Below are 21,577 nucleotides of genomic sequence, written 5' to 3'. Positions count from 1 at the left end.
GCTTCAGTTTATTTCCCCATGGCAATTCCTTCTGCTGCCAGTAGATGGAGCGCTAACACCAAATCCTGATTACAATCTACGTTACAGGTCCAATCTGTGGACAGAATGCAGGCTTTTCCAAGTAGTTTTAAGCAATGAAAATACTTCGAATCCAAAAAAACGACACAACAAAAAGCTTGATGGATGCATCTGATACCATACGTTTGAACATCCCAGACAAAAGCACACGATGACAAATTATTGGTCAACAAAATATGACTTGGGGCTAGTTTGCGAGTGGCCTGATTCCGCGCCGTCCACTTTGAGATGACATCGATTTGCCGTTAACATTTAGGTCACTGCCTGTGTCTTCGTACGTCTGCTCATTTATTTCCGGCTCAGGTTCACGGTGCAGGACTTGATGGAGCACCGGTTCTTCGAGGAGGAGCTGGGCGTCAAGGTGGAGGTGGCGGAGGAGGACGACGGCCAGCGGGCGGCGCTGAAGCTCTGGCTGAAAATGGACGGCAGCCGGAAGCTGCACGGGAAGTACAAGGACAACAACGCCATCGAGTTCCTGTTCGACATGAGCAAGGACAGCCCCGAGTTGGTGGCGCAGGACATGGTACGAGCGAACGGGCGTGTCCAACGGTTCGGCGTGAATGTGAGGTATACGTGTCCATGAAGCTCCTCTGGGTTTTTGAAAGTCCACAAGCCCCAACACGAGCTCGATTACTGCTGATTACTAGTGACAAGACCCAAGAACTTTTAGCTGATCCCATGGGCCATTGGCTAGTACAAAGTTGTGATGTTAGCTGTGATGCACTTAAAGCAGAACTAAGTAATATTTTCACCTTATTGAACGTCTTTGTAAGTCGCTGTGATGGTGAAATATGTATTTTCGGGGCGTTTGAAGTGTCCGTCATCGCCCTCTGCTGTCTCTGAGCGCAAAACCAGCCGACGTTGACCTGAAGACAACTCTCCTGAGAAACCGTGGCTCTTTTTTGATGTTTGGCAACGCAAAATAGTCAAAGAAAGAAAAATAATAATAATAATTAAAAAAAGACTTTTATGTCCATTTTCTGACCATGTAATGTCACGGGGGGGCTGCAGGGGGAGCTCTTTCACCACAGTTACTTAGTTCTGCTTTAAGCCTCATTCACACACAAAGCCTGACCTGGGAATTTACAGTGTCTGCATTTCCCCAGAGCATCGACATGTGTGAATGAAACCTTTAATCAAACAATTTCAGCTGTAAAATTGAAGGCGTAATGGACAATTTTTCGGCGTTTTGAGAACGCAGGCGGAAGTGCGCATGCCACTCCCCCGTGCGGACTGATACAACACACACGTGCGTTTGTTTATTAGCGCAATGGAGCGCATCGCATCTCTCGTCTCCCGTAGATTTCTGTCCACTTCTGCGTCAGCTCGAACTGTCTTTCTCCGTCTTCACTTTGCCCCGTACACTGAGGGAACTATATTATGATAGATCCATGCGCTTAGGCACGCGGAAACGTGGGGACGAGCCTGACGCGGCTGCAGGTGAGCGGTAGGTGCGTTTTATGATTGATACGTGGCAGGACAAATGATTTATCCACGCCACGAGGAAATATGATACAAAATTTGCTGAAACAAATCGTCCATACCACCTTTAAGGGAAAATGCAGGAAAGGTCAAAATGTGTGTGAATAAAGCCAGAAAATTGCCTGTACCACTGCAATTTTGACTCCAAACCTCCAAAACTAATTTAAAAGACATAATGTTTATTTAAAATATCCATGGCAACTGTCCTAATGTCTCTCTAAATGTCATTTTATATTCGCTTCTGCTGTGAAAAACAAATTGTCAAACTCAACAACAAAGTCTCACACATTTAACAAAGAAAGTCACTTGAAAGAAGCAAAAGGTCCAAACCACAGAGTCTCGGCTTCACAAAGGTCCAGGAACAGCTTCGGTTTGAGTCGGGCGTTTACGAACAATCAACCGTTTGGGTTCAGAAGGCGCTCAAATCCGTCCCTATCCGACAACGTGGGCGTGGCTGACGTGGCTGTCCTCTCGTCACCAGGTCATCTTAGGCTTCGTGTCCGAGGTGGACTACAAGCCCGTGGCCAAAGCCATCAGGTACAGGGTGACCGCCATCAAACGCCAACGGGAACGGACGCAGCGGCCGGCCGACGACGACAACGCCAATCCGCTGAACTCGCCCACCACGCCTGTCAGTCAGGTGACCTTTTGGTTTGGATACTTCGGACGCCGTTGTTTTGTTTTTACTTACGCTTTGAACAGAAACTCTTATCTTTTGCGTTTGGACTAATTCGATCGTTTGAATTGACAGGATCCTGGTTGGTTTCAGGCCCCGCCCACAGGGTCCAGTTTGAGCCCATTGGATTCTGGGATTAGTAGTCCCTCCGGCAGAACGAACGTGGAAGAAGAACGACGGCCGAGCTCCATGGCCTCAACTGCCTCCATTAACTCCAGTAAGAGAGTCCAGGCGTTTAGCTCATAGTACCTACTTTCATTTCAATGTATGTTTTTTATTATCTGCCGATACCAGATACTAACCATTTCTTGCGCTCGATCCTTTAAGTGTGTGGTGCCAAAACGTTTGTCTTCCGTCAAAATGTTTAAGTTGGTCGAGAGCGAAAGATGACTTTTGTTTAATAATAAAAATGAAAATGAATTGCACGGTGGCAAAAGCGGTTAGCGCATTCGCCTCCCAAAAAGTAGTAGGAAATTAATATTTTAGCGCGAGAATCAATGTTTTCGATACCGCCGCCAGTATCGATATGATGTCATTTGGTATCTATCCACACTTTACTACTTCACTTAAAACAATCGTATAAATTAATCTAAATTTGTACGAAATGTATTTGAAAATCAGTTTTTATTCAACCGCATTAAATGTGTTTAGAAACTTTGATTTAAACTTCTCTTTCTTCAGCTGAAAGTGGCTCCGGGTCGTCGAGCTTCGCCGAAGCCGCTCCCTCTCCACAGTCAAGCCCCGCCTCTCCCACAAGAAGCCCCGCCTATCAAAGTGTCAACCCCGCCTCTCCCGTCCCGAACCCCGCCTTTTCATATCAAATGTCAACTCCGCCAGCGAGTCCCGCCCTCCCGCCCTCCCCGATATTCAGCCTCGCCCCTTCCACCCGAAGCTCCACCTCTTATTTGTATAACCCCGCCTCCCCAGTTCTAAACCAACCCCCTTCCAGACACACCACGTCTTTGTCGTACAACCCCACCAGTCAAGAAAATAACCACGCCCCTCTCATTTTAAACCAAGCTCCACCTACCAGAAGCTCGTTTCGCTCCCATAAACCCGCCCCTCCAGTGTATAACCCCGCCCCCTCAGTCTTAAACTCCTCCCCTTCTTCCCGAAACACCACCTCTTTAACGCACAACCTCGCCCTTTTGCAAACCAACCCCGCACCTTCCCCAGCCGGCCCCGCCTCTTTGACGTACAACCCCGCCATTCAAAACCCCGCCTCCACATTGGCGAGTCCCGTGCCTCAAAACCCGCCCCCCCCGCTCGTAAGCGCCGCCCCTCCCGTGATAAACAACCCCGCCCCCTCGTACCCGTCGTTTCGTGCCCTCTTCCCGCCGATCAAACGCACGGCCAAGCCTCCCGCTCTGCCCGTGCTGCGCTACCCCAAGGTCAGTCCCGGGCGACGAACCATCGGGTGACGGCATTTGCACACACAAAAAACGGGATGTTGATTTTGCTTTCCACAGAGCATTGCCGTTACCCAGAATCCCGAGCAAGCGCCAGGGTCCGTGAGTGGGTTTTCGTCACCCGTGGACAGGTAAACGACGTTCAGAATCATATCAATAACCAAGACTATTTTACTGTTATTATTATCACTTTATTCCACCACTTTTGTACGCGTGACTGCTACTGGACCACATCTCAGTACACGTTAGCGCTGTTAGCACTGAAAGCGCTGTTAGCATTGTTAGCTTCGCTTGAGCGGCAGTGCCATTCATTTAAAGGACACATTTTCTGCTCAATGTCCCTTCTCTCTCTTCTGACTCTGTTCTCATTCTGTTCCTCGTTACATTTAGCTTCATTTAGCTTTAGCTTCACAAAGTCCCCTCCCCTCCGAGCCTCAGAAACACTCCGTTCTGAATCTCCTCCATAACGGACCTTTTCTCCATCCGTGACGTGTCTCTGAGATTCTTCTGCTGTTTTGAACTCCTTTAATCATCTCCAGACTCATCACGATCAGAACAACTGCGCTCTGAGACCAGGAAGTGAGAGGCCGGCTTGAACTGCGTTGACATTATTCGTATCAGACTGTGTGTAATTCACTCTGTGGCCAGTAGATGGCTCCAAATCTCAGCTAGTCCCTGGTCAACACTGTTTTCTCGGAGTGGCTTTGTTGTTTCAAAAAAATAGCTCGGCAATTAGCAACGACAATGCAATGGTAAAAAGGTCAATATCATTTGTCTAAAAAGAAAATAACTGTGTATTAGTACGATCAATAGTTTTAAAAGAACAATCAACCGCTCTTAAACTTAAGAGAGTTTGATTGGTCTTTATTCGCCTGCAATCAAGACTTCTCCCACTTTCTCCCGTTTGCCCCAGACTTGGACTTAGTTTGTTAGTTTTATCTTTTTATTTTTCTCTCGCCCTCGTCTCTAAAAAACCTAAACTGTAACGCGTCCGTGCGTTTGCCCCCTCAGCTCCGCCTCCGACGTGATGTCCGGGATGAGCGACCGGGACGAGGGCCAATCGGAGCGCGGCGTCCGGCTGAGCCGCCGCGCCCTGGCCAAGGCGTTCCGGAAGAGCGCCCGCCTCCAGTTCACGTCGCTGTCGGAGCGCGTGGCCGAGTGTCAGCTGCGCACGCACGACGCCAAAGTGGTCACCTTCAAGTTCGACCTGGAAGCCGACAACCCCGAGGACATCGCGTCGGTCATGGTGAGCGCGGGGACGTGGTGAGCGCGGGGACGTGGTGAGCGCGGGGACGTGGTGAGCGCGGGGACGTGGTGAGCGCGGGGACATGGTGAGCGCGGGGACATGGTGAGCGCAGGGACATAGTGAGCGCGGGGAGGTGAGTGCGGGGACATGGTGAGCGCGGGGACGTGGTGAGTGCGGGGACGTGGTGAGCGCGGGGACATGGTGAGCGCAGGGACATAGTGAGCGCGGGGAGGTGAGTGCGGGGACATGGTGAGCGCGGGGACGTGGTGAGTGCGGGGACATAGTGAGCGCGGGGACATGGTGAGCGCAGGGACATAGTGAGCGCGGGGAGGTGAGTGCGGGGACATGGTGAGCGCGGGGACGTGGTGAGTGCGGGGACATAGTGAGCGCGGGGAGGTGAGTGCGGGGACGTGGTGAGCGCGGGGACGTGGTGAGCGCGGGGACGTGGTGAGCGCGGGGACATGGTGAGCGCAGGGACATAGTGAGCGCGGGGAGGTGAGTGCGGGGACGTGGTGAGCGCGGGGACATGGTGAGCGCAGGGACATAGTGAGCGCGGGGAGGTGAGTGCGGGGACATGGTGAGCGCGGGGACGTGGTGAGTGCGGGGACATAGTGAGCGCGGGGACATGGTGAGCGCAGGGACATAGTGAGCGCGGGGAGGTGAGTGCGGGGACATGGTGAGCGCGGGGACGTGGTGAGTGCGGGGACATAGTGAGCGCGGGGAGGTGAGTGCGGGGACGTGGTGAGCGCGGGGACGTGGTGAGCGCGGGGACGTGGTGAGCGCGGGGACATGGTGAGCGCAGGGACATAGTGAGCGCGGGGAGGTGAGTGCGGGGACGTGGTGAGCGCGGGGACGTGGTGAGTGCGGGGACATAGTGAGCGCGGGGAGGTGAGTGCGGGGACGTGGTGAGCGCGGGGACGTGGTGAGCGCGGGGACGTGGTGAGCGCGGGGACATGGTGAGCGCGGGGAGGTGAGTGCGGGGACGTGGTGAGCGCGGGGACGTGGTGAGTGCGGGGACATAGTGAGCGTGGGGAGGTGAGTGCGGGGACATGGTGAGCGCGGGGACGTGGTGAGTGCGGGGACGTGGTGAGCGCGGGGACATGGTGAGCGCAGGGACATAGTGAGCGCGGGGAGGTGAGTGCGGGGACATGGTGAGCGCGGGGACGTGGTGAGCGCGGGGACATAGTGAGCGCGGGGAGGTGAGTGCGGGGACATGGTGAGCGTGGGGACGAGGTGAGCGCGGGGGCGTACACGGAAGCTAGCTTGCCCCGCTAAGCTAACATGCTACTGTAGGACACAGTTGTAATGAAGGTGATGATTTATAGACTTGAAAACAGCACAGGAGACGTCCAGAGCTCTACTTCTGACTATCATGTGACCACAGTAAACTCAAACATGTGACCACAGTAAACTCAAACATGTGACCACAGTAAACTCAAACATGTGACCAACAGTAAACTCAAACATGTGACCACAGTAAACTCAAACATGTGACCAACAGTAAACTCAAACATGTGACCACAGTAAACTCAAACATGTGACCAACAGTAAACTCAAACATGTGACCACAGTAATCTCAAACATGTGACCAACAGTAAACTCAAACATGTGACCACAGTAATCTCAAACATGTGACCACAGTAAACTCAAACATGTGACCAACAGTAATCTCAAACATGTGACCACAGTAATCTCAAACATGTGACCACAGTAAACTCAAACATGTGACCACAGTAAACTCAAACATGTGACCACAGTAAACTCAAACATGTGACCACAGTAAAAGCAGAGAGGAGCTCACAAACACTTGTTTTTCACTCCTTTCTCTTTTACCGTGAAATGTGTTTTCAGATCCATCGGGACTTCATCCTGAAACCTGAACAAGACGCGTTCATCGACCGCATGTACGAGATCATCAAGAGGGCGGAGTCTATTAACCAACCCCGCCCACTACAGGAAACACAGGTGCAGGTTTTTCCGTTACATTTTCCACCAAACGATCTTTCCCTTTTCATATTTTCTCATCGTCTCTTCTTGTTTCAGCCTCTGCCTCTTCTGGCGCAGAGTCTCTCCAGGTCGGAGTCGTGCTCGTCTCTGCCGGGTACACAACTCGTTACCATCACGTGTCTGTTACATATTAGCACGATTAGCACGCTCTGGTCCTGAAGCTTAACGAGATCAGCGTACGAGTTTCCATTATGATAGTTTTAGTTTTGGGTCAGAATGCAGCAGGAGAGACCACGTTTCAGAAGGTTTGACCACTCAAAGATGTTTCTTATTGTCCGTGTGAAGCTCCTTTATGGCTTTGTTCTTCAAAACAACAGAAGTTTGACCATTGGTCTAAACGTAACCTTTGCCCCCTGTGGGTGTAATGCCTCCCTCGTCCAGCAGGGGGCACTGGAGCACGAGGTTTCACAGGTTTATGAGTCTGGACGCCGTTTAGAACCGTTTAAAATGTGATTCATATCAGGCCCATCGGTCCTGTGTCTACAATCTCTGCCAAACATGTGACCACAGCAAACGCAAACATGTGACCACAGTAAACTCAAACATGTGACCATGGTAAACTCAAACATGTGACCACAGTAAACTCAAACATGTGACCAACAGTAAACTCAAACATGTGACCAACAGTAAACTCAAACATGTGACCAACAGTAAACTCATGTGACCACAGTAAACTCAAACATGTGACCACAGTAAACTCAAACATTTGACCATGGTAAACTCAAACATGTGACCACAGTAAACTCAAACATGTGACCAACAGTAAACTCAAACATGTGACCAACAGTAAACTCAAACATGTGACCAACAGTAAACTCAAACATGTGACCAACAGTAAACTCAAACATGTGACCACAGTAAACTCATGTGACCACAGTAAACTCAAACATGTGACCAACAGTAAACTCAAACATTTGACCACAGTAAACTCATGTGACCACAGTAAACTCAAACATGTGACCACAGTAAACTCAAACATGTGACCACAGTAAACTCAAACATTTGACCACAGTAAACTCAAACATGTGACCACAGTAAACTCAAACATGTGACCACAGTAAACTCAAACATGTGACCACAGTAAATTCAAACATGTGACCACAGTAATCTCAAACATGTGACCACAGTAAACGCAAACATGTGACCACAGTAAACTCAAACATGTGACCACAGTAAACGCAAACATGTGACCACAGTAAACTCAAACATGTGACCACAGTAAACTCAAACATGTGACCACAGTAAACTCAAACATGTGACCACAGTATTAGTCATAATATAAACTCTGATCGTGTCATGTGATTTCAGACATCGCTGACACCGCCCCCGCTCCCCTGATGGGCGGAGACTTCTATGTGGACAGAGAGGCCACGCCCACTGTGAGATCGCTCAGATCACAGTCTTTTCACACCTCCTCAGGTACAAGCACCACATGTTCTCAAGTTCTGTCCTCACACTGTCACGTTCTGTCCTCACACGTTCTGTCCTCACACTGTCACGTTCTGTCCTCACACGTTCTGTCCTCACACTGTCACGTTCTGTCCACACAGTCACGTTCTGTCCTCACACAGTCACGTTCTGTCCACACAGTCACGTTCTGTCCACACACAATCACGTTCTGTCCACACACAATCACGTTCTGTCCACACACAGTCACGTTCTGTCCTCACACGGTCACGTTCTGTCCTCACACAGTCACGTTCTGTCCACACACAATCACGTTCTGTCCTCACACAATCACGTTCTGTCCACACACAATCACGTTCTGTCCACACACAGTCACGTTCTGTCCTCACAGTCACGTTCTGTCCTCACAGTCACGTTCTGTCCACACAGTCACGTTCTGTCCTCACACAGTCACGTTCTGTCCACACAGTCACGTTCTGTCCTCACACGGTCACGTTCTGTCCCCACACGGTCACGTTCTGTCCACACACGGTCACATTCTGTCCACACACGGTCACTTTCTGTCCTCACACAGTCACGTTCTGTCCTCACAGTCACGTTCTGTCCACACACAGTCACGTTCTGTCCTCACAGTCACGTTCTGTCCTCACACGGTCACGTTCTGTCCTCACACAGTCACGTTCTGTCCTCACACAGTCACGTTCTGTCCACACACAGTCACGTTCTGTCCACACACGGTCACGTTCTGTCCACACACGTTCTGTCCTCACACAGTCACGTTCTGTCCTCACACAGTCACGTTCTGTCCACACAGAGTCACGTTCTGTCCACACACAATCACGTTCTGTCCACACACAATCACGTTCTGTCCACACACAGTCACGTTCTGTCCTCACACAATCACGTTCTGTCCACACACAATCACGTTCTGTCCACACACAGTCACGTTCTGTCCTCACAGTCACGTTCTGTCCTCACAGTCACGTTCTGTCCACACAGTCACGTTCTGTCCTCACACAGTCACGTTCTGTCCACACAGTCACGTTCTGTCCTCACACGGTCACGTTCTGTCCCCACACGGTCACGTTCTGTCCACACACGGTCACATTCTGTCCACACACGGTCACTTTCTGTCCTCACACAGTCACGTTCTGTCCTCACAGTCACGTTCTGTCCACACACAGTCACGTTCTGTCCTCACAGTCACGTTCTGTCCTCACACGGTCACGTTCTGTCCTCACACAGTCACGTTCTGTCCTCACACAGTCACGTTCTGTCCACACACAGTCACGTTCTGTCCACACACGGTCACGTTCTGTCCACACACGTTCTGTCCTCACACAGTCACGTTCTGTCCACACACAGTCACGTTCTGTCCACACAGAGTCACGTTCTGTCCTCACACAGTCACGTTCTGTCCACACACAATCACGTTCTGTCCTCACACAATCACGTTCTGTCCACACACAGTCAAGTTCTGTCCTCACAGTCACGTTCTGTCCTCACAGTCACGTTCTGTCCACACAGTCACGTTCTGTCCTCACACAGTCACGTTCTGTCCACACAGTCACGTTCTGTCCTCACACGGTCACGTTCTGTCCCCACACGGTCACGTTCTGTCCACACACGGTCACATTCTGTCCACACACGGTCACTTTCTGTCCTCACACAGTCACGTTCTGTCCACACACAGTCACGTTCTGTCCTCACAGTCACGTTCTGTCCTCACACGGTCACGTTCTGTCCTCACACAGTCACGTTCTGTCCTCACACAGTCACGTTCTGTCCACACACAATCACGTTCTGTCCACACACAATCACGTTCTGTCCACACACAGTCACGGTCTGTCCTCACACAGTCACGTTTTGTCCACACACGGTCACGTTCTGTCCTCACAGTCACGTTCTGTCCTCACACAATCACGTTCTGTCCTCACACAATCACGTTCTGTCCACACACAATTACGTTCTGTCCACACACAGTTACGTTCTGTCCTCACAGTCACGTTCTGTCCTCACAGTCACGTTCTGTCCACACAGTCACGTTCTGTCCTCACACAGTCACGTTCTGTCCACACAGTCACGTTCTGTCCTCACACGGTCACGTTCTGTCCACACACGGTCACATTCTGTCCACACACGGTCACTTTCTGTCCTCACACAGTCACGTTCTGTCCTCACAGTCACGTTCTGTCCACACACAGTCACGTTCTGTCCTCACAGTCACGTTCTGTCCTCACACGGTCACGTTCTGTCCTCACACAGTCACGTTCTGTCCTCACACAGTCACGTTCTGTCCACACACAGTCACGTTCTGTCCACACACGGTCACGTTCTGTCTACACACGTTCTGTCCTCACACAGTCACGTTCTGTCCACACACAGTCACGTTCTGTCCACACACAGTCACGTTCTGTCCACACACAGTCACGTTCTGTCCTCACACAGTCACGTTCTGTCCACACACAGTCACGTTCTGTCCTCACACAGTCACGTTCTGTCCACACACGGTCACGTTCTGTCCACACACGGTCACTCAGGGACAATGTGATGTTTCTGGTGGAGGAGCTGCCACTTCACTGTCGTCATGGTAACTTCTCCAGAGCTGGTTTGTGAAGAATCAGAATCAGATAAAGGTTTATTGCCGGATGGATGAACTGCAGCTGTTTTACAGCTGTTTGGAGAGGCAAGTGAGCGGCCGCTACAGTCTGATCTACTGGAGACAAACACATGGAAATGTCTCTCCAAGTCTGGTTTAGACACTATATTTTTAATTTTGTCAATGTTTTTAAGATGATAAAAAGCTGCTGATGTTATTTATTTGATGTTGATCTGTTAAAGTTCAAGTCTGAGTCCATTATTTCCCCAGAGTGAGTCGAGCTACATTTAAAATAATAAAGTAACATACTGTTCTATTGTCCTGTCCAGCCTCTTCTCCTCAGCCGCCTGCTCCTCCTCCTGCTCCTCCTTCTGCTCCTCCTCCTGCTCCTGCTCCGTATCCGTACCACTATCTCTCCCAAACCACTCCCGCGCCCATGTCCCAGTCGGGCTCGCCTTGGCCGAACCTGGACCAGCCCATATTCTCTCTGTCCAACGTCCTGTCTTTGGCCATGAGCGTGGCCCAGAACTGGATCCCTCCTCCTCCTGCTGCTCCTGCTGCTCCTCCTGCTCCGTACACCTCGCCCCCGACGTCGCCCATGTCTCCCTCTGTCCTGCAGCAGCAGCAGCAGCAGCAGCAGCAGCAGCAGCAGCAGCAGCAGCAGCAGCACCCGTCCTACAGCCAGCTGCCTCCAGGGGCCCCCTCCACACCTGCACAGGTACACTCACTTCTCCTGGTCCAGCAGCACTTTTTTCATGGTGTCTGTTCCATTAGCCTGGGACCATCCATGTGTTAGCACTGATGCATTTTAAAGGAGACGTTAGCATTAGCGTTAGCCTCCAAATCATATTGGCTCATTTTCCCACCCTCGCTGAAGTGAGCGAGAAGCCCGAGATGTCATAATTTCAGGCAAAATGTATGTACCTTAGGCTAGGCAAAATAATATGTCTGTTTGCCGTAACCCGACCGACCCGCTATGAAATTAGCCAACAGAAAAAGAAAAAAAAATCAGCATTTTGTTGAAAAAACATCAAAATCTTTTATTTTTCAATTATTTCGCCGACTCACCGACCGGTCTTTCACGCTGGTAAACCTGACTTTCATCTCAAAGGACTAACGCGTTACACAACACATGTGCGACCTCACATTCAGTCCTCCACATGCGTCCATAATAAAACAGAGCGCGCGTAGGAGTCATCAAATTGCTTTTTACAAGTAGGTTTGTCCTTGTCGGCGCCACTGACATGTCCATAGTAATGTCATCCTCTGTCAGGGTGTGAAATTTGACTTGACCCAGCAGCGTCATCACAACAAACATGGCAGCGCCCGTGTCCCCCGCATGTTCCCCCCGCTCGCCTTTGCTACCAAAATAAAGGATAGCGGCGTAAAAAAGGTCGATTGAAATGTCTTAAAATGGTGAGATTTAGTCTCCTGATCGGGTTGATAGAGACGTTTTCCGTCATTGACAGTTGAAGCCTGACCCCTGGTGGTCACTCCGACGCAAAAAATGACAAAATTTCGATATTTTTTTGCCTTCAAAGTAAAAAAAATAAGAATTTGCCTACCGTCCGAGCCACTTGAAAAATGTTGACTCGGGTTACAGCAAACAGACAATTTATTTGGGGCAGCCTTATTACATGTTTGGGGAATTTGCTCCACATTTCGATCACGCGGCTCGTTAGTAAATGTCTCGGACCATAATAACAATGAAGAAACGAAGAGTGACACTTCTGATGAAACAGTTTCGTTAGAAGTTCAGAGCTAAAAGGATCTGCTCCAGCTTCATATGATGAGTGCTTGTTACTACGGAAACTCAGCGCCATCTCGGCGTCAATGAGCCTGGATGTTTCCATATTATTATTACCAAGAAAGTCCTGTCCTTTTCCTGGTCATTTACAGTCTTCACAGTCTTTAGCCGTGGTGAGTTTACCCGGCGCTGTCTGAGCGGTTGCCGTGTGTTTTCGGCGCTTTGATCACATGACGCGCCTGTTACTCACTGTTAACAGCCTTTTGTTGTTGTGTTTGCAGCCTCTCAGTCCTCTGCTGCGCTCTAAATTTACCTCCGCTCGAGCCTCTTCTGGTGAGTCACGCTTTAACCCAGAGTTAACAACGTAACTGTGGTTCCGTGAAGCCCCGATGTGAATAATCATGAACGCCGTTTGTTTCAGGCTCAAACTCTGGGAGCGACGCGGCGCCCGTGAACAAACCCGTGAGGCCTTAACGCCGTCATGTTCCTGTCCACTGACTTTACTTTCTCTGAACGCTGCTGTTGTTCGTTCGCAGCTCGTTTCTCCTCCTCCGTCGCCGTCACAACGACTGTCGCCCAGATTATCTCCCGTTCGAGAAGGTGGGTTTTTTTGGTTGTCAGTTGTCCAATCAGAAAGCAGGTTTCCAGATCCTACGACCAAAGCCAGTTTGTAATGAAGTGAAAACGTTTTATTTAGGTTTAGCTTGAATTTTTCGTCTAAAATATCTTCTTTTCGTCATGGTTTTTGTCTTTATGAATACTTTTTTATTTAGTTTTAGCTAAAATGATAAAAACTATAACAAACCAACAGCGGCTCTGGGTCCTGGGTGCAGTACAGAGACTGGCCACCAGGTCGTCATGGTAATAAAGTCAAATAAATCACTTAAATACACGTCATTCTTTCACATTTGACAGAAAAGAAGCCGGAATTCAAAGTGGGCCGTTTCCAAGTGTCCGCCTCCGACAAAGACGCTCGACCTTTGACCCAACCCACTGCCACCCGGCACTCCCCGCCCCCTCAGAGCCAATCAGAGAGCAGCTCGGACACCAGCGGCCAATCACAGCTCGGCGTCGCACCTCGTACCGCTCAGGACCGAGACGGGGAGGAGGCGGAGTCAGAGGAGGGGCACTCGGGAAACGGACGATCCCATTTCAACAGACGCCAGACGGACATGAGCTCCGACGAATCAGAGAGCGAGGATGAGGGCGACAGCATGTGGGCGGAGCTAAGGGAATTAAGAGACAGGTACAAGAATTGTGATTGGTCATTTTGTGAAATGGTAACCACGGTAACGGCCAGTGGTCAGAACGTGTCCGTCACAGCAGCAAAAATATATATGTTTATTTAAAATATACTTTTTTCCACCGATGAACTTGAAATATTGATTTTCTTGGACATTTTGACATCGCTGCAGTTTTGTCTCTTCGTCTGGTCAAAGGTGAAGCTGCAGTTCATGATTTTCCCTCCAGAGGGAGACGTTTGGATCAGTGCAGTTTGACCTCATTATCAGAGACACAAAGCAGCTCGTCCAGATCGTCTGGAACAGCCTCGTAACAGAGCACGTAACAGCCTTGTAACAGCCTCGTGACAGCATCGTAACAGCCTCGTAACAGCATCGTAACAGAGCACGTAACAGCCTCGTAACAGAGCACGTAACAGCCCTGTAACAGCCTTGTAACAGCCTCGTGACAGCATTGTAACAGCCTCGTAACAGCATCGTAACAGCCTCGTAACAGCCTCGTAACAGAGCACGTAACAGAGCACGTAACAGCCTCGTAACAGAGCACGTAACAGCCTCGTAACAGCCTCGTAACAGCCTCGTAACAGAGCACGTAACAGAGCACGTAACAGCCTCGTAACAGAGCACGTAACAGCCTCGTAACAGCCTCGTAACAGAGCATGTAACAGAGCACGTAACAGCCTCGTAACAGCCTCGTAACAGAGCACGTAACAGAGCACGTAACAGCCTCGTAACAGCCTCGTAACAGCCTCGTAACAGCCTCGTAATAGAGCACGTAGCAGAGCACGTAACAGCCTCGTAACAGCCTCGTAATAGAGCACGTAGCAGAGCACGTAACAGCCTCGTAACAGCCTCGTAACAGAGCACGTAACAGAGCACGTAACAGAGCACGTAACAGCCTCGTAACAGCCTCGTAACAGCCTCGTAACAGCCTCGTAACAGAGCACGTAGCAGAGCACGTAACAGCCTCGTAACAGCCTTGTAACAGAGCACGTAACAGAGCACGTAACAGAGCACGTAACAGCCTCGGAACAGCCTCGGAACAGCCTCGTAACAGCCTCGTAACAGCCTCCGACTCTGTCATTTAAGTGATATTATTCCTGAAATCTGGAAAACTTCATTTGTTCTCTCGTTGTTAAAAAGTGGCGATCCAAGTGAGTAAATACTTCCTGTGTCAGTGTCAGTGTCCGTGTCCCTGTCTGTGTCCCTGTCAGTGTCAGTTTCCCTGTCTGTGTCCCTGTCAGTGTCAGTGTCCCTGTCTGTGTCCCTGTCAGTGTCAGTGTCCCTGTCTGTGTCCCTGTCAGTGTCCGTGTCCCTGTCTGTGTCCCTGTCAGTGTCCCTGTCTGTGTCCCTGTCAGTGTTCCTGTCAGTGTCCCTGTCAGTGTCAGTGTCCCTGTCAGTGTCCCGCGTGAGGACTGACTGGGGAAAGAGAGTGTTCTCTTAAGCTGCTCCTGCAGCTTGGAACACTCTTCAGACCTGAGCTTTGGAGAGTTCAATGGAGGTTCATGTCATTTTAAAAGGCAAAAAAAAAATAATAATAATAATAATAATAAATATAGCCGCAAGCGGCAATGATCGGCCCTCGCCACGCCGCCGCCACGCCGCAAGAGGAGGGGGCGCTAACGCGCCCCAATTGTCCTTTTAGTACGCCTACTGCTGAATCTGTGACGCTGTCACATCTTCTCCCCTTTGTTTTACATCAAAAAGCTATTTTATTTTGAATTCTTGGCAAAATGTGCGGCTTTGCCGCACAGACACCGTGACTCTTTGAATAAAAATGTGGATAACTTTTGATGGTCCTGAAGATGAGTCTCACCAAATTTCAGGTTAATAGGGCTAACGTCCTGGGAGGAGTTTGTGAAAGTCTAAAGTGTAAACATGTTCTGGCGATTTCCCCATTGGAATAACATGGAAGGTTTCGGTCATCGCTACAGCAAAACCATAACAATTATGACATGGGTCTCATTGACTTTTTTGATGGGGCTAAAATTGAGTTGTGCGTCAAATTTCATAAAATTTCGCAAAACTAAACATTTAACCTCCATATAAAATCTGTAGGGGGCGCTGTGGCGCCAAATTAATTTATTTCACTTCAAGTAGGTTTAGGGCAAAGAGTTTAACAACTGATTCTAATTTGACGCAATTCGGACTTTATCTGCGCAAACGGCAGAAATGTAAAATTTGGGAGATTTCTGAAATTCTTGCTACAGTTTGCGGCTTCGCCGCTCAGAGACCGTGACAGGGTCAATGTCATTTGAATAACTTTTGATGTCCCACTCCTCAGCACCATTTTCACCAAATTTCAGCTTTTTAGAGCCAACGCCCTGGGAGGAGTTCGTAAAAGTACGACGTTTGGAAAAACTCCCGAGTCATGCTTAGCCATTTTTGAACCAATATGGCCGACATTTGGTTGGGTGGATGGCGTTGCCGTAATAATATTTTTTACTTCTCTTGTCACCATCTACCTCTGCGCCAAAATTCATGATTCTACGATCAGATTTTTTTTGGGTCATTTCCCATCTCTCAATGCATTTTTGGTACATTTGGGGGCGCTGACGCGCCAATTTTTTTTTATTTTAGAAAAGGGAAATAGCCAGAATGTAGAGAGGCACGATTTTTAGAGGTGTGCAAATTTTTGTGACTTTTCGTCAATGTTCACTGGGTGAAAAATAGGGGGGTTGGTCCCGAGAAGAAAGAAAGAAAGAAGAATATTCCGATGCGAAAAAAATGTTTCCCATTTTTCAAATATCATAAACTATACATTTTCGGAAAGCGCTCGCGCTTTCCTACCTCATGGTGTGGGTCCCTGGTCACTGACGGGTACTTTCGTTAATTTGTGTTTTTGGCCCTCTAAACAGTAATAATGTTACATTTTTGCATTACATGTTTATATGAACGGAACATGCAAGAGATGGGGAACGTATTCGTGAGGTACTTAGAGCAAATGAGTGCTTTTCTAAATGTAAAGTGCTCGTTTAGTGCGCACTTTTGCACGGGCTTCGCCCGTTTACAACGGTAATGTTCCATTTTCCTACAACTAATTAGTCTGCACGGGGCGTGCATGAGGGAGGAGTGCGTTAGTGAGTGTTTGGAAGTGGGCGAGTGCTTCGCGCTCGATTTCGTGCGCACTACGTGCGCACTTTCGCAGCCGTGCTTCGCACGGCTTTACGAGATTAATAGGCCCGAGCGCCAGCTTGTGGCGCTCGGGCCTAATAATAGTATTTTAAAAGCTTTTAAACACACGTGTTATGGATGAAAGGGCCCTGGGGCCCTGGGGCCCCATTTAAATAATAACACTGGTGAAATGAGGGATTTATACTCGGTGTGAGTCGGTTTGGTACTTTGAGCTTGTACTTTGTTGCGCTGCAGTGAGTATTTGACAAAGGGTCAGTGCCACAGGGGGGTCCCAAACCTCCCCCCTCACAGTTAATGTCTGCTCCTTTAACACGCTCTCGTCCCCCCTCACAGTTAATGTCTGCTCCTTTAACACGCTCTCGTCCCCCCTCAGACACCTGGCTCAGGTGCAGGAGCTCCAGGCCAATCAGAAGAGAGAGATCACGCAGCTTTACGTGCGCCTGGGGAAGACGCCCCCTGCTGGCTTCATGGTGCCGGCGGCCATGTTGAACCAGCGCCAACGACGACCGTCCAAGTCCGGAGCGCAGCCAGTGTCCGCCCGACGCAACAGCCTGCAGCGCCTGGAGCGCGCGCCCCCTGCTGGTGAGGAGGGCCAACTACTCACACTAGATTCCCCTTTTCTATTGCATATGTTTCAATCAGATTAAGTGAAATCGGATTAAGTGAAATCGGATTAAGTGAAATCGGATTAAGTGAAATCGGATTAAGTGAAATCGGATTAAGTTAAATCGGATTAAATTAAATCGGATTAAGTTAAATCGGATTAAATTAAATTGGATTAAATTAAATCGGATTAAATTAAATCGGATTAAATTAAATCGGATTAAGTTAAATCGGATTAAATTAAATCGGATTAAGTTAAATCGGATTAAATTAAATTGGATTAAATTAAATCGGATTAAATTAAATCGGATTAAGTTAAATCGGATTAAATTAAATCGGATTAAATTAAATCGGATTAAATTAAATCGGATTAAGTTAAATCGGATTAAATTAAATTGGATTAAATTAAATCGGATTAAATTAAATCGGATTAAGTTAAATCGGATTAAATTAAATCGGATTAAATTAAATCGGATTAAGTTAAATCGGATTAAGTTAAATCGGATTAAGTTAAATCGGATTAAGTTAAATCGGATTAAGTTAAATCAGATTACTCTCAGACGGTCATGACACCTCAGAGATCTGATAAGTCCAGAGATCGGATCATGATCAGATTTTGTGGCGTGACATTTGTCCTTGTGCCTTTGAGCAGGGATCATGAGGAAAAGCTCCGTGAGCGGCAGCAGCAGCGGCTCCCAGGAGCGGCTCAAAGGAGTCACGTTTGCCCCGGAGCCGACCACCATGGTGAGTGTGAGAGCGCCACCTGCAGGACAGAGAGGGAAGTGCAGTGTGAGAGCGCCACCTGCAGGACAGAGAGGGAAGTGCAGTGTGAGAGCGCCACCTGCAGGACAGAGAGGGAAGTGCAGTGAGAGCGCCACCTGCAGGACAGAGAGGGAAGTGCAGTGAGAGCGCCACCTGCAGGACAGAGAGGGAAGTGCAGTGTGAGAGCGCCACCTGCAGGACAGAGAGGGAAGTGCAGTGTGAGAGCGCCACCTGCAGGACAGAGAGGGAAGTGCAGTGTGAGAGCGCCACCTGCAGGACAGAGAGGGAAGTGCAGTGTGAGAGCGCCACCTGCAGGACAGAGAGGGAAGTGCAGTGTGAGAGCGCCACCTGCAGGACAGAGAGGGAAGTGCAGTGAGAGCGCCACCTGCAGGACAGAGAGGGAAGTGCAGTGAGAGCGCCACCTGCAGGACAGAGAGGGAAGTGCAGTGTGAGAGCGCCACCTGCAGGACAGAGAGGGAAGTGCAGTGTGAGAGCGCCACCTGCAGGACAGAGAGGGAAGTGCAGTGTGAGAGCGCCACCTGCAGGACAGAGAGGGAAGTGCAGTGAGAGCGCCACCTGCAGGACAGAGAGGGAAGTGCAGTGAGAGCGCCACCTGCAGGACAGAGAGGGAAGTGCAGTGTGAGAGCGCCACCTGCAGGACAGAGAGGGAAGTGCAGTGAGAGCGCCACCTGCAGGACAGAGAGGGAAGTGCAGTGAGAGCGCCACCTGCAGGACAGAGAGGGAAGTGCAGTGAGAGCGCCGCCTGCAGGACAGAGAGGGAAGTGCAGCCAGTGTAACGTCTGTAAGGATGGGTGTGGTTAAAGTGTGACGTGGTCTTTTGGCAGGACACGTGAAGAAGAAGGAAACACACACTTTACCTCGAGCTCAGCGACTGGACTCGTCTCAGCGTTTGACGTGTTTTATCATCGTTGTTTTTTGAACATTTTTCGCACTTTATAATTGAACGTTGGGGCTTTTTCACCTGCTTTTCAAAGGACAAGTGACTTCTGTGAATCGCAATATTCCAGCTCCGGGAAAACGCCCTTTATATATTTATATATTTATGTATTTATATATTTATATATTTATATATTTATATATTTATATATTTATATATTTATATATTTATGTATTTATATATTTATATATTTATGTGTTTGTGCAAAGGTGTTTTTTCAGAGTACGGCACAACAAGTGGCCAAAGCTATTCCTGCTGCTATGGTAACGCACCGTTTATTTCTGTTCCAAATATTTAAGCTCGTGTCGTTGAGTTTTCTCTGAATGTGAAACAGGTGGATTCAGTTTGGACTCATTATATTCAAGAGTCAGATCCAGCAAATTCTTATTCTTGTTTTATTTATATTTATGTTTGTGATATTTATGCCCTTTGAATGTTTGAACACCTGATTAAAAATGCAAAGTGAACTATTTATTTTTGTTTCACAGTTTTCTGAGTTTTTAATTATATTGTTTGAATACAGCGAGTTTTCTACATGTTTTATATAATATTATATATATATATATATATATATATATATATATATACATATATATATATATATAATATTATTTACATATATATATATATATATATATATATATCTCCCTCTCTCTCTTTCTCTCTCTCTCTGCGTTCACATGGAAACAGTGTCCACTCTCTCTTCAAACTCACTTTCCCGGGTCATTAAGGCCCCGCCCCCGGGTCATTAAGGCTCCGCCCCCGGGTCATTAAGGCTCCGCCCCCGTCCCGCTGCCGCCTCCTCCACAGAGACGGAGCTGTGCGCTTCAGTCACGTCCGCATGTTGAATTGAGCTGCATGTTTGAGTCGGAGCACTAGGGGGCAGCAGCGCACAGGCACCAACAGTCCGCTCCAGGAAGTGACGGCTTTATTCTCTTCAATCTAATAAAAGACATTTCTACTAAATAAACGCTAAATAATCTTTCCGGAAGATGATTTCACTTATTTGAATGGCATTTTTAGCCTAAAACATTTGTGCAGAAGAAGCTTGTTTCTCATTGTAACTTGTTCTTTTAGCGAAACAAACGGAACATTCACAGCTCGAAACGCAAACTTTTCAAAGCGTCTTCGAGTTTTAAATTCAAACGTGAAAACTACAAGGCTCGAAATTATTCAAAAAGACTGAAAATCCTCCAATAAAAAGGACGTTTGTTTGTGTATCACAGTTTGTGAACGAAACAAGAAAAAACAACAAGAAAAGCTATAAATGTCCTGGTTTAGTCCTGGTTTAGAGCTCGTTTAGAGCTGGTTTAGTCCTGGTTTAGAGCTGGTTTAGAGCTGGTTTAGTCCTGGTTTAGAGCTGGTTACCAGGCAATTGCCTGGGGCCCCAGGCCACTAGGGGGCCCCCGCGAAGCCGCCCGTGCGCTTAATATATGGTTTATTTCTGGTTGTGCTTAATACTGACACAGGATTACGTCATTTCTAAACTTCTTCGTGTGCGCGATAGTCGACTACTGCCCCTAGTGGAGGTTGTAGGTATAAGTTTGTTTTTTCGGCCTCATGCGTCCGGCTCCGGCAGCTACTGACAAAAACATCCCGTTTTCTGCCTTGGGGTATCTTTGTCCGTAAGTTGAATGTTATTCTGTGTTATAAAGTTGTTTTACGTTTGCATATATAAACTTATGTCAAACTTAAGCTTAATCTGTACTTCCTTTGAACGTTTGTTGTTGCTAGCTGCTGTGCATGTAGCCTTGTCACATTTTAAGCTAGGCCATGTGTTCAGACCTTTATTTTCATTGCTCTTATATGTATCTGTTCATGTACAATTGATGTGAAGGTACATTTATAAGGTTTACATGTGTTTTTATGTGTTTGTTACAGTTTTACAAAATTCCAATTGTCAAAGAGACAAGTTGTGGGAAAAGCGTCTTAAAAGACATAAAAGACAAGTCTTCTCTACATGGTCGTTGGTCTCTCTTTTTTGGATGTTCGCTATCTGTCCAGCCCTGGTAGTGACACCACAGTGAGGACAGAATAGACCTCGAAGATTTTTTGTGAACACTGGTCGGTAGGGCCCCCTAAGAATTTCTGCCTAGGGCCCCCACACTCCCTAGAATCGCCACTGCTGGTTTAGTCCTGGTTTAGAGCTGTATCCAAAACAGTTAAAAAAAACAAAAAACACAACTTTAAAATAGCACTAAATAATAAAACACACATCATCAAATAT

At 48.3% G+C, this 21,577-nt stretch overlaps 1 protein-coding gene across 1 annotated transcript in view; it reads left to right on the top strand.

Moving 5' to 3' along the window:
• Positions 1-19,330, top strand: part of LOC140371562 (serine/threonine-protein kinase WNK4-like) — a 32,555-nt gene extending 13,225 nt beyond the window's left edge. Inside the window, exons 6-23 of the mRNA XM_072458733.1 lie at positions 382-601; positions 2,042-2,200; positions 2,312-2,453; positions 2,918-3,627; positions 3,706-3,776; positions 4,657-4,891; positions 6,743-6,856; positions 6,935-6,992; positions 8,207-8,317; positions 11,234-11,514; positions 11,545-11,622; positions 12,933-12,984; positions 13,073-13,113; positions 13,188-13,251; positions 13,567-13,897; positions 17,401-17,609; positions 18,283-18,374; positions 19,238-19,330. Of these exons, the coding sequence (XP_072314834.1) occupies positions 382-601; positions 2,042-2,200; positions 2,312-2,453; positions 2,918-3,627; positions 3,706-3,776; positions 4,657-4,891; positions 6,743-6,856; positions 6,935-6,992; positions 8,207-8,317; positions 11,234-11,514; positions 11,545-11,622; positions 12,933-12,984; positions 13,073-13,113; positions 13,188-13,251; positions 13,567-13,897; positions 17,401-17,609; positions 18,283-18,374; positions 19,238-19,246 (2,977 nt within the window). The 3' untranslated portion in view covers positions 19,247-19,330. The remainder of the gene's footprint in view (positions 1-381; positions 602-2,041; positions 2,201-2,311; positions 2,454-2,917; positions 3,628-3,705; positions 3,777-4,656; positions 4,892-6,742; positions 6,857-6,934; positions 6,993-8,206; positions 8,318-11,233; positions 11,515-11,544; positions 11,623-12,932; positions 12,985-13,072; positions 13,114-13,187; positions 13,252-13,566; positions 13,898-17,400; positions 17,610-18,282; positions 18,375-19,237) is intronic.
• The last annotated feature ends 2,247 nt before the right edge of the window (positions 19,331-21,577 follow it).

The sequence above is a fragment of the Eucyclogobius newberryi genome, unplaced genomic scaffold (assembly GCF_026437365.1).
Source record: "Eucyclogobius newberryi isolate DKJ021-1_F unplaced genomic scaffold, fEucNew1.0.hap1 SCAF_22, whole genome shotgun sequence".
NCBI classification, from domain to species: Eukaryota; Metazoa; Chordata; class Actinopteri; order Gobiiformes; family Gobiidae; genus Eucyclogobius; species Eucyclogobius newberryi.
The sequence above is the reverse complement of the archived record's forward strand: the minus strand, read 5'-3'. Positions and strand labels throughout refer to the sequence as shown.